At 41.7% G+C, this 12,997-nt stretch overlaps 1 protein-coding gene across 1 annotated transcript in view; it reads left to right on the top strand.

Moving 5' to 3' along the window:
* LOC138123661 (transitional endoplasmic reticulum ATPase TER94) overlaps positions 1–12,997 on the top strand; it is a 34,831-nt gene that overhangs the window by 10,540 nt on the left and 11,294 nt on the right. Inside the window, exons 4-5 of the mRNA XM_069038439.1 lie at positions 2,555–2,747; positions 2,806–2,971. Coding sequence (XP_068894540.1) covers positions 2,555–2,747; positions 2,806–2,971 — 359 coding nt within the window. The remainder of the gene's footprint in view (positions 1–2,554; positions 2,748–2,805; positions 2,972–12,997) is intronic.

Here is a 12,997-nt window from a genome sequence, read left to right as displayed (position 1 = left end):
ATTACACACGAACTCGTTAAATAAATAACTAATAGGTATAGGTTACTGGTTACTAGGTTAGAAATTTTGACGGGAATTTCCGATGTCAAACAGTTTACCCTTTGTTTCTTTAACAACTGTCGGGCTGTGGGCTGTGCTGTCGGCACCATAGGACAGATTACTCATTATATGTCATAGGCACTGCCACTCCACTCTCACATTCTGCATTCTGATTGGCTATTTGTTACCGCTCAAGGCCATTTTCGTAGGTACCCGTCCCATATAAGATAAATGTTGGCGAACTTTCATACGGTAACAATACGATGCGGCACGGTCTGCGGCCACTATAATAGCTTTCATTGCCTGGCACAGAGTTTAACTTTACGGTATGGAAAGTGGATGCGGCTACGGTTCTGTTGCGTTCAAAAAGTTGGCGAAATTTCGTACGGTAACAATACGATGCGGCACGGTCTGCGGTCACTATAATAGCTTTCATTGCCTGGCACAGAGTTTAACTTTACGGTACGGAAAGCGGATCCGGCTACGGTTCTGTTATGTTCACTATAATCCAGGCTTTAGCCCGAGTTCATCTGTAATCACACGAGTTTCCTGTAATATGCTTTAGCCCACGTGTTATGTACAAAATTTTATCTAAGACCGCCCCGAATTAAAAAAAAAAGGTAAATATTATTTATTTCCACCAGTTTCATTACACCACTCAGTGGAATAATGAGTTACTTATCCCACTGAGTGGTGTAATGAAGCTCACTTATCCCACTGAGTGGAGTAATGAAATGTGTCCGGTAATGAAGTTCCTTATTCCAGTCAAATGAGTGGGATAAGTGTCATTTATTCCACGGGATTAGATAAAATAATATATCTTTTTAATAATTTGCAAACGCACATTTAAATACTATCCGTTTATTAAACTCCCGCACTGTCATTATCAAATTTTTGATTTTTTTGGAGTGTACCTATGGTGACATACCTTTTCAGTTGCCTGTACACAAAATCTAGTTGTAAAAATGTCAACAGGAAAAGTTTGGTTATGTTAATGGAGTTAATTCTCTTCTTTCCAAACAATAATTAACAATACCCTGCTTCTCTCTGGCCGTTAACAGTATTCTTTTATGTTTCATATCTTCTTCTTGTTCAGCCTTTTCGTGTAAATAATCCTTTAAATGAAAGAAGGCGAATTTATTAAACTTAGGCCAGGTTTCTGGAACGGTCCGATAACTTAACGGCCGGTTAAATCAAGCGTTGCTATAAAAACGCTAGAAAGTGACCAATCACATTACATGATTTTTGTATTTATCGGACAGTTAACTGTGTGTTGTGGTGGCGTTAAAATTGTGAAGCATCATCTTCGATCTCGTCTACATCTGCTAGTGGCATACGGATTTCGATTAATTCAAGGTGTGTCCCGTAACATTAAACATTAATCAATGTACCAATTGTCAAAAAGTTGAAAAATAAAGTTTAGATCTACGTTGCTATAGTTATTTAGTCGTTCATAACGGCCGCTCCCGCTCATAACGGACACCCTTAACGGACTCCGGGCGTTATGGGGTGACAAACAGTCCGGAAAGCCACCTTTAACAACTAGATATTACAAAAAAAAACCGGACAGCTGTGGAAAGCAAAATTTATGAAAACGCGCGGCGTAAATTTATTATTATTATTATTTGTCAACGGTTCCATTTACGTATATTTTATTTAAAAAATGGTTTTCAAAATAGGAACGAATTGTTTAAAGTAATTATATAATTTTGCGATAAATTATTTAAACGTAAGTTTAACTCGATAACTGCTAGAAATAATGGGATAAGTACTGTACTTATTCGATTAATTTTTGTTTTCGATCGCACGATATTAAATGAAATGGTGAATGCAATGCCACCCCGAGTAATGGTGTTAACATAGCTTTGGAGCTTTACATAAAAAAATACACTGTATATTAATTACTGTCCTTTGAAGTTAAAATAATTTTTTACGAAGTTTTCAAAATGTGTTTATCGTCGATATCCTTTGCTCAATCTATATGTACTTGGCCACCTAAAAATCTGAATATTGCATTGTCCCGTACAGTTGAACGTTGGAGGGTCGCAAATCACATTATACCGAGGATCTTTCACCCGTCACAAACCAGTTTTTGCACTACTGAAGGCGATATCGCCCCCATTACGATTGCGTCGTACACATTTGAAAATTATAAAAGTTACAGTTATAATCATAAAAAATTACTCCCAGTTTTGAAAACGTCACAGGCTGATAAAACAATGACAAACCCACCTACAATTTTTAAGTAGAAACGTGGAAACGGTGACAAAAGATGTTTATGAGCAGACAAAGAGGTGAACAAAGACTTATCTGCGTTGCACAACTTGCACTTCGAACTATCCTTTACAAGAAACGACAGCGAGAGCGTAAAATGCAATGAAACAAATGTCACTGCCACCTTCGATAAATATGGCATTAAAACGAAATGATATAGGGCGCCTAATTCCACTTTCGCAAAGTTCACGGTATCGACTTCGTCCTAATTGATGCACTTCATTTCTATTTTTTTTTTCAGGAATCTGTTCGAAGTGTACTTAAAACCATACTTCCTGGAGGCTTACCGACCAATCCACAAAGGCGACGTCTTCATCGTTCGCGGCGGCATGAGAGCCGTCGAATTTAAAGTGGTCGAAACGGAACCGTCACCGTATTGCATCGTTGCACCTGATACCGTCATCCACTGTGACGGAGATCCAATCAAACGCGAGGTGGGTTACCGTCAAACGGTGTGGGAGAATTGAATTGTCAAACCGGACACTGTTTTAGGAAGAAGAAGAGGCACTAAACGCTGTGGGGTATGACGACATCGGTGGTTGTAGGAAACAACTGGCACAAATCAAAGAGATGGTCGAGCTACCTCTGCGACATCCGTCACTTTTCAAAGCGATAGGCGTGAAACCTCCACGCGGAATTTTACTGTACGGTCCTCCAGGTCAGTGATAAAAAAATCAAGTTTTTGCAAAACATTTTCAAAATGGGAAAGAAAGGTGTGACATTTTATTTATGAGAAAAATGCTATTTTTAACCTCAGAATGTTTGTAAATCATCTTTGCCTGGCAAGTAGCAATTTTTTGAAAAATTTACTTTAAATATGGTTAAAAAAAACTTGTTTGTTCTGGTAGTTGTCGACAAGTTATTCGTAGGTGTACGCCTCGGTTGATCTGCACATTTTATTTCACTTACCAGAAGATAGTGTAAATAAATACATTCCAGTTTAATTGTTAATGAGCAGAGACCAGCGAAAAATGGTTAAACGCTAGCGAATAACTCCCACCACAAGATCCTCAGTGTCGGCGCGCTCTATTAGTGGAGTAAAATCGGACTGCAATTATGATTCTTATTAATTCAAAGGTATAACTAAATGAGACCTATCCTATTTTGTAAAGAACATTTTGGGGCATAAGGAATGGTCATCTACAACTTTTTTTAATAAGACCGAACTTTGAAAACGGCTTTTATAACTACGTAGTTGAGGTGTAGTCCGAAAAACTACGTTTTTCGTAACATTGAACGCTGTTTTAATTCAACTATTGAAGCTATAATTTTGATTTTCTGTATATTTATACTAAAAAGTACAGCGCTTCCAACAGTGAATTGAAAATTTCGCGAATATCGATAGTTTTGAAAAAAATAATTAATGAATTTCGATTAATCAAAAATGCGCATCGTAAACTTCACTCTGCTGGGACCTATGTGAAATATTGAAAATTTCGATACACATGCAGCGAGTCAAATGTAACTAAGATATTGGAAAAGTTTAAAAAAAAAATATTTACTTCGCTTTAAATAAATAATTTGCCAAGAAACTGTCAAGTGAACTCTGTTGTTTAAGCGAAGCTCATTAACAGAGACCGGCGGAAAAAGGTTTTCGCCTCCCACCATTCGGGTGCAGTGGCTTGGTAGCTTTGAGTTCGCCAAATGAATTGTTTGCGTGTCGATTGCGAATTCGAAAATTATATCTCGGACGAGTAAAACCAATTTTTGATTTTGTCAACACAGAATTGAACAATATTTCTTGTTTATATGAGAATGAGGATGACGAAGAAAGCATTTAAAATAGGTAAATTTTAGCAAAAATACAAAGTTCCGGGTTATTTCTGCTCGTCGAATAAAAAAATTATTTTCTCAAAAAGAACGCGGGCTATCGACTTAATTCTTTTAAGTAATTGTGATCTGTCCGTAGAGTGAAGGGAAGCGTATTAAAGCTTCTATAGTTGTTTCATCGTCTAGAGACTTGACTGATTGCAACGGAGTTGAAGTGCTTTTTGTATATTTTATTAAACTTAACATGAAGCAGAATAAATAATGAATGTGTGAACATTTCGAAAAGGAATGAGAAAACAGAACTCACCACTTCAGTAGGTAAAGAACATTCTGAAGTTTGTAACTTTCGATGTAAAGAATTGGTGTTCATTTGCAACATTTATTATTTGTTGATGGAATGTGGAATAAATTTCTTCAGAAGTCGAAAAAATTCAATTTGACATCGGACGTAGTAATTTTGTAAGCTTGAGAAAAGGACTCGCAAGAGGAAGAACTTATAAAAACATATAAACAGAAAAAATCGTCCCCTAATATGTTAGGTGTTAGTCAAAGATTCTGGTGGCTATTTCTAATAACACTAAAACATTTACGTTGAAGTTGTTACAAAATACGAGTACATATGTTGTTCATTGCCACTTTCTTTATTGACGAATTTCAATTGTTTCAAAGTATTTGGATTATGTTATTTTCTTGAAAAAATAATGCGATCATGTTACTGTATGACGGAAAGAAAACAAGCAGCTAAAAATATTTGTACCTACTAGCTAGTTGACTAATGATGAGATTAATTTATAACCATAATTAGATTTAAAAGTTACAACTGAATTAATAATTTTTTATACAATGGATAAACAAGAAAGACTAAAGCAACGTTAGTGTTATACTTGGGCCAACCAACAGATATAGTAATAAAACCGCCCCCTAGTGCCCGCGTATTTTAAATAGCAGCTTCCAATTGGCTTATTCAAATCGTGCGCAGATTTTCGAAAGCCTGATGTACATCCACAAAAATTATGTGACGGCATCCGCCATCTCGTTCGTTTTAACCTCGCTTCGGGAGTTTGACCACGTGTTTATGTTTGTTTGTTTTCCTTGGCATTTTTCGATTTGTATTACAAAATAGTTTTTTTTCAAGACTTTTGGTTCTCTATGTGTTAGAAAGAACCTGCTTCATTGTGAAACAGACTTCGGCGTATATCGTTCTGCGCAACTAGACCACATCCCCTTTTTTTTATTACTATATCTGTTGGTTGGCCCAAGTATAGATATAGATTTCCATTTTAACTTCAATAATGAGAAAACTGCTACGGAGTCTCAAGATACACCACCTGGTACCCTCCCATCGTGTTATTAAATGCAGAACTGGTTTTAAAAGTTTTTACTGTTATTGTTGGTTCAAAACTAAATGACTGCTAATTGAAATTAGCAGTGTGCGTTGTTAATAAACCTATACCAAATTATTAATTATTGCTGATCTAACAAAACAAACAGTAACGAAAAAACATTATTTTAAGGAAAGTTAAAATTGGACATTGGAAACAAATCAAATGTTGTCCTGTTGAATATCTCAAACCAAAGACCGACGCTTAAAGGTTTGTTTTATTTTACCTTAATTATTTTTGCTCAGTTATTCAACCTTTTCGACCTGCAGACTAACGTTATAATTCTTAGGTGACTGTATAATAGTTTTTAATTTTTACTATGCCAAACCACAGTAAAATAGTTATTTATGATGTAAGTGTTAAAAGTGAGATTTTATTTTGTAAGGCGGGTAGATTGGGAAACGAGCGCAGCGAGTTGACCAACCCCACGAACAAAATAAAATCACTTTTAACACGTCCATCATACATCTATTTTTTATACAACTGGTTTGCATTGCATTAAAAAACCCAGTCGTATTTTTGATGTTTATTTTAATTTCTGCGGCAAAAATCAGGTACTTAGCTAGTCTTGTATTGACATTTGTTTATTAGAAAGGTCACATTATTGCATTCGTAAACATGGAATGCAAAGAAAACGACGTTAGCGATGCCGATATCGACGACAGATTTCCCGCAGATATTGAAAAAGCGGCAAATAGAGTCACTTTAACATTTATAAATTAAAAAAAAAAAAAAAAAACTAGTGTTAAAAGTTTTTTTTTACTAATGTTAAAATAGTTATTTTTATATTAAGTGCGCGAAGAGAGTGTTTTTTGTGCTTGAAAAGGTCTTTTACGCCGAGACGAAGGTCGAGGCAGTATAAGCCTTTGAATGCACAAAAACATTTTCGCGCACGAAATATAAACAATATTTTTTCTATAATTGATTCAAAAAATTTAAATTAAAAATTCAAATTTTTGAAGGAAGTCTGAAGTTTCAATGCAGTGACCATGTTGCTAGGTAACTAATAAAAAACAGTGCGTGAAATGAAAAACAGAAATAGTCGTATGCGTGAAATTGCATTTCACACACTGTTTTGTATGGTTTCTATGGTTTCGATCTTACTAACAATGAAAAAAAAAAAATACACGTCAGAAAATGACCCACTTCAGGCACAGATAACTATGCGTGAATTTTAATTTTTTGAATCAATTATAGAAAAAATACTTTTAACACGGTAAGTTATAAAGAGCAATTTTTAATCAAATTAGCTTCCACTAAAAACGTCACTTTTAATGTCAGTTGTATGAAAAAGAATTTAATGAATTTTTCTGAATTTTGTCGACAAGAAATTGAGCATCACATGACGAGTGTTACACATGTTACGTTATTATTCTCTACCACAACTGGTAAAAATTTAAATTTCCCAACTACTCCGGGGATAATTTAAAATAACGCTTTTCGTGACTGATTGTCTCCAGGTCCGGCACACATACACACTAACGTCTCGAGAGCAAGACTGTAGAAAAGTACAAATGCTGATTTACAAACACGGTGTTATACCAGGTGTTGGATAGAAACACAGATGATATTAATAACTAAGTTTAATCCTCGTTTCTTAGATATACAGTGAGACAAATTAATGAAATAAAGCCAACCTAGATGCCACTGCGGGCGATACACTGTAGTCTAACAAGGGAGATATTAGAATTTAACTCAAAATGTTACACTGAAAACTAAGTTAAAGCTTTGACTCTTACGACAAAAAAAAATAAGATTAACAATTCAAAAGGTTCAAAAGTAATGGTAAGATGTGAAATGAAAGGAAATGAAGTCCAGAAGTGTTCCAAAATGATACGCTGATGGCGCTTAAACAACTAGTGATATTCACAAAAAGTGCCGGTACTACCAGGCTAAACTTCTAAATTAATAAGTCACAAATTTAAGATAAAAAAAGATTTTTTCAAAACTTCCCTTACACCGGGCCTGGGATTTGGAATCTAAAAGATGAGTCCTGGGAAGAACGGAGCTGGAGGAAGGTCCTCCGAGTCCTTCTTCCGCCGCTGATCAATCACGCCGCCCGTATCCTCGGATAGTCCTCGGGTCCTTCCTCCCCTCGACCCTTCCCAGAGGAAAACGTGAACTGTAAGGCCTTGGGCCCCGGTGAAAAGGTGGAAAAACTACAAGGCAAAGTGATAAGATGATATCAAAAAAACGTTGAGACCCAGCGAGCGCGTCGTCTCTGGCGAGGTCACTCCCGGTCTGATAACATGTATTAATGTAAAAGAAATGAGCCAAGATGGCGGACTACAGAAAGAAAGACGCTGGAGGACCTTGCCAGATACGTGTTGCTCCTGGGCTCGGGTTCCTCGGCCAGGGACAGTCCTGTGTGAGGTCCTGCTCTCCGGAGGGGTCCTTGGGGATGACGCCGGTCCAACAGGATGACGAAATTACTCCGCTTGGCGTAGGGTCGTTGACCCTCGTGAAGGAAGCCTTTATCCGCCGCGGCGATTCGGTCGGGATTCTTCTAAGATGATTTTCCAGCCGATTTGGTCTTCCTCCACGGGTTCGCCAGCTCCTGTTGCACACTAAAACACCCCCTTATCTCCCCCTTCGAACACGACACTCACACACGGATCGGTCTTAACCTCTCCTGCACTAGTCGAGAACCTGTCGAGAACCTGTCGAGAGCCCCTTCATGGCGTCGGTTCCACCTTTATATCTTTTTCCCCTCCTCTCGCCTACTTGACGCGGCCGGTACCGGAAGTCGGGGTCCGAGAGCCCGTTCTGGAATGTTCTAGAACGTTCTCGCCTTTACGATTTACCGCGAAATTTAAATCGTAACACACGACCTCCCCTAAATGATAAAAATTGAGCGGAGCGAAATTTTTATAAAAGCGGTTCCGAGCGAAAGTTGAGCGATGCCCAAACGTAGTAAAGTCGATTGTTCGCATAGTGTTTTTATTATCATTATAAGTCCAGGCGATGGTTGCGGTTTGGGGTGAAGCCCCAGGTCGCTGGACTCGACCTTGCCGGTTATAGTACCGCCATATTGATACGATCTGAAGGATCTATTACAAGCTGAAATCCCAAACGAAATGAAAAACTGAAAACCCCCCATGTGCTGCTGTGTAGCCGATGCTGTCACAACCGAGCACAAGTTTCTGAAACGACACAACGAAAAATTTAAAAGTTTGTCAACATCGGTGGGTCAAGTTCGAGAGTCGCTGGAAACCTTTCGGCGCGCTCTTCGCCCGTGCCCCACGTCGATGATTGTGCGTTCGTTCCCCCGAGCTACGAAATCCAAAAGAAAACCGGCGCGCTCGTCGTCAAAAACCGACTTATTTCCCGGGACGGTACGACATCACGGTGGAAGTTCTTCTTCGTCGCGTGGAAGGCGCGAAGATCTAGAGCAAGAGCGAGGAACCAAATCCGCATCAACGCGTTCAACCACTCTCGGCCTTCCGTGCGTGAGGTCCTAAATCCGCCGCAGCGCTATGGCGACGAGTTCCCCGACCGTTCAACCTTCGGCCCTCCTGAGGACACTCGACCCTACATGAACCTCACCACGATTCTCCTTCTTTCGCCCCGGACCGTCCGCGCACCACGTCGACGACCACGCTACCGTCCACCGGGTCCTCAATCTTGACGACACTACGTCCGAAAACACAACGTTCGCCCCTTGCGAACTAGAAACTCCTCGGGTTCACGAAACGCAACAACCAGACAAAGATGGAAAACGCAAAAACGCAACGACTCACTTGTTGCCCCCCAGATGTTGACTACGCGACCGTTCGCTCTTCGACGGCGAGCCGAACCGGTGTACTTATACCAAAAAAAAAATCGCGAAAGTGACCTGCCGCGCTCCCAACCAACCTCCCGATAAAACTGTAGGATCTCTGATCCGGTAATGAAAATTTTTGAGTGCGACTCCAACACCACTCACGAAAAGAAATGTCCGGACGACGATGCGTCCGCACGAAGCAAAATCTTGCGATTTAATAAAACGAGTCTGTTTGACAATCTGATATTGTAATTTAAAAGGTCACATCCGAATAGATTTTTGGTTATCTTGGCGCCCGTCCTCGACCACGTATCATCGCACACGGGGCGCGTCTATCTTCCGAGTACTTCCACCTACGACGACCGAACGTCTTTGTCAACTACTCTCGTTTCATACTCTCACGAGAGCAACTCGGGGTAGGAACCGCCCCTGTGGCGTCTCCACTCGAATTGTACACCGAAGTACTTTATCACGTAGCGTCGAGTCGCGTCCAAGATACCACTCGTCGCGTCGTGGCGATCACCGTCCTTTGTTTATCTCATTACCGTCGCGCATCGGTATTTTTTTTGTAACCGAATTGGTTGAGATGTGAATTGCGCGTATTGAGACCTGCCTCGCACTCCATCCAACCGCCCTATAAAACTGTAGGATCTCCGATCCGGTAATGAAAATTTTTGAGTGCGACTCCAACACCACTCACGAAAAGAAATGCCCGGACGACGATGCGTCCGCACGTAGCAAAATCTTGCGATTTAATAAAACGAGTCTGTTTGACAATCTGAGATTGTAATTTAAAAATGTCACATCCGAATAAATTTTTGGTTATCTTGGCGCATGTCCTCGACCACGTATCATCGCACACGGGGCGCGTCCACCTTCCGAGTACTTCCACCTACGACGACCGAACGTCTTTGTCAACTACTCTCGTTTCGTACTCTCACGAGAGCAACTCGGGGTAGGAACCGCCCCAGTGGCGTCTCCACTCGAATAGTACACCGAAGTACTTTATCACGTAGCGTCGAGTCGCGTCCAAGATACCACACGTCGCGTCGCGGCGATCACCGTCCTTTGTTTATCTTATTACTGTCGCGCATCGGTATTTTTCTCGTAACCGAATGGGTTGAGATGTGAATTGCGCGTATTGAGACCTGCCTCGCACTCCATCCAACCGCCCTAATAAATTTGAGGGGTCCCCTTTGTTGTCATGGTGTTGAGACAACCCCGTGTGACCAGCCTCTCGCCCTTCCTTCCACCCAATGGGGCGGGCGAGGTATGACACAAAACGAAAAACGAAAACGACAAAACAAACGAAACGAAACATTTCACGGCTTCGACGCACGAAAATTCTGAGACTGAACCAAAATGTGGGCCGCGCGTTAGCCGCTCGCTCCGGTGAAATTCCGGTACATCCGCATCCGATGTCTTCTCCCGAGCGCTAACCGTCCCAATAACCAAAACTCCGAAGTCCCAGAACCCGTGAAATCTCCGACAAGAAAACAAACGGGAAAATATTTCAACAACTGACGAACACAAAAATTCTCGACGAGAGTGCTACGACCGTGTGAACCTCCCGGTACTTCATTTTGTCTCACCCTTCCGGTGCTACCTGTCCCCCGACGTGAATGTGGCAACTGCGTCACCGGCGCTCCAAGACTTCCCCTAGGTCCGCTCGTCTTTGGTACCTCGTCCCTTAGGTTCTCCTCCAGGTGGACGAAGACGCCAGTTGTGCTCAGAGGACTCCGCAGTACCGTCCGTGTCTGGGGTTCCAGAATACACCGCAGCGATTCTAGGTCGGGCTCCCGGGTATTGCTCCTCCGGGCAGCACGCACCTCTCCAAACGAAACCCCATCACGGCCCCCAATGACCCGAGCCATGGCCAACTGCGGCCCTCCACCATGGAGAAAGTCCCAAACGGAAACTTCTCCGTTGACGGCGAACTTCGGTTCTCCTTCGGAAACTCCGGGGACAACAGCTCTCCTCATCACGCCGACGGAACGGCAACAACACCTTCAAATTCTCAAGGCAACACTTTAATATGGAATCTTACCAAGGTTCCTTCCAACTCCTGGCAACACCGTGACCTCTGTACTCTCGAGGCGTGTAACCACCAAGACCGGAGCCAATCAGTCCAATAAATATCCCGGTTGAGCCCCCATGTTACGTTATTATTCTCTACCACAACTGGTAAAAATTTAAATTTCCCAACTACTCCGGGGATAATTTAAAATAACGCTTTTCGTGACTGATTGTCTCCAGGTCCGGCACACATACACACTAACGTCTCGAGAGCAAGACTGTAGAAAAGTACAAATGCTGATTTACAAACACGGTGTTATACCAGGTGTTGGATAGAAACACAGATGATATTAATAACTAAGTTTAATCCTCGTTTCTTAGATATACAGTGAGACAAATTAATGAAATAAAGCCAACCTAGATGCCACTGCGGGCGATACACTGTAGTCTAACAAGGGAGATATTAGAATTTAACTCAAAATGTTACACTGAAAACTAAGTTAAAGCTTTGACTCTTACGACAAAAAAAAATAAGATTAACAATTCAAAAGGTTCAAAAGTAATGGTAAGATGTGAAATGAAAGGAAATGAAGTCCAGAAGTGTTCCAAAATGATACGCTGATGGCGCTTAAACAACTAGTGATATTCACAAAAAGTGCCGGTACTACCAGGCTAAACTTCTAAATTAATAAGTCACAAATTTAAGATAAAAAAAGATTTTTTCAAAACTTCCCTTACACCGGGCCTGGGATTTGGAATCTAAAAGATGAGTCCTGGGAAGAACGGAGCTGGAGGAAGGTCCTCCGAGTCCTTCTTCCGCCGCTGATCAATCACGCCGCCCGTATCCTCGGATAGTCCTCGGGTCCTTCCTCCCCTCGACCCTTCCCAGAGGAAAACGTGAACTGTAAGGCCTTGGGCCCCGGTGAAAAGGTGGAAAAACTACAAGGCAAAGTGATAAGATGATATCAAAAAAACGTTGAGACCCAGCGAGCGCGTCGTCTCTGGCGAGGTCACTCCCGGTCTGATAACATGTATTAATGTAAAAGAAATGAGCCAAGATGGCGGACTACAGAAAGAAAGACGCTGGAGGACCTTGCCAGATACGTGTTGCTCCTGGGCTCGGGTTCCTCGGCCAGGGACAGTCCTGTGTGAGGTCCTGCTCTCCGGAGGGGTCCTTGGGGATGACGCCGGTCCAACAGGATGACGAAATTACTCCGCTTGGCGTAGGGTCGTTGACCCTCGTGAAGGAAGCCTTTATCCGCCGCGGCGATTCGGTCGGGATTCTTCTAAGATGATTTTCCAGCCGATTTGGTCTTCCTCCACGGGTTCGCCAGCTCCTGTTGCACACTAAAACACCCCCTTATCTCCCCCTTCGAACACGACACTCACACACGGATCGGTCTTAACCTCTCCTGCACTAGTCGAGAACCTGTCGAGAACCTGTCGAGAGCCCCTTCATGGCGTCGGTTCCACCTTTATATCTTTTTCCCCTCCTCTCGCCTACTTGACGCGGCCGGTACCGGAAGTCGGGGTCCGAGAGCCCGTTCTGGAATGTTCTAGAACGTTCTCGCCTTTACGATTTACCGCGAAATTTAAATCGTAACACACACCATTGGAAGACAACCACGTACGTTCTGGTTACTGAAACTATGGAGTGATCACATGCACAACAGCAAAGCTAGTGTTGCAAGATCTTGAGATAAAACGTAATAAGACAAGTTATTTGAATTTCTCATTTACACTTTGGGTCGTA

The sequence above is a fragment of the Tenebrio molitor genome, chromosome 2 (assembly GCF_963966145.1).
Source record: "Tenebrio molitor chromosome 2, icTenMoli1.1, whole genome shotgun sequence".
NCBI classification, from domain to species: domain Eukaryota; kingdom Metazoa; phylum Arthropoda; class Insecta; order Coleoptera; family Tenebrionidae; genus Tenebrio; species Tenebrio molitor.
Note: the sequence above shows the minus strand (reverse complement) of the source record. Positions and strands in the feature narration are given on the sequence as shown.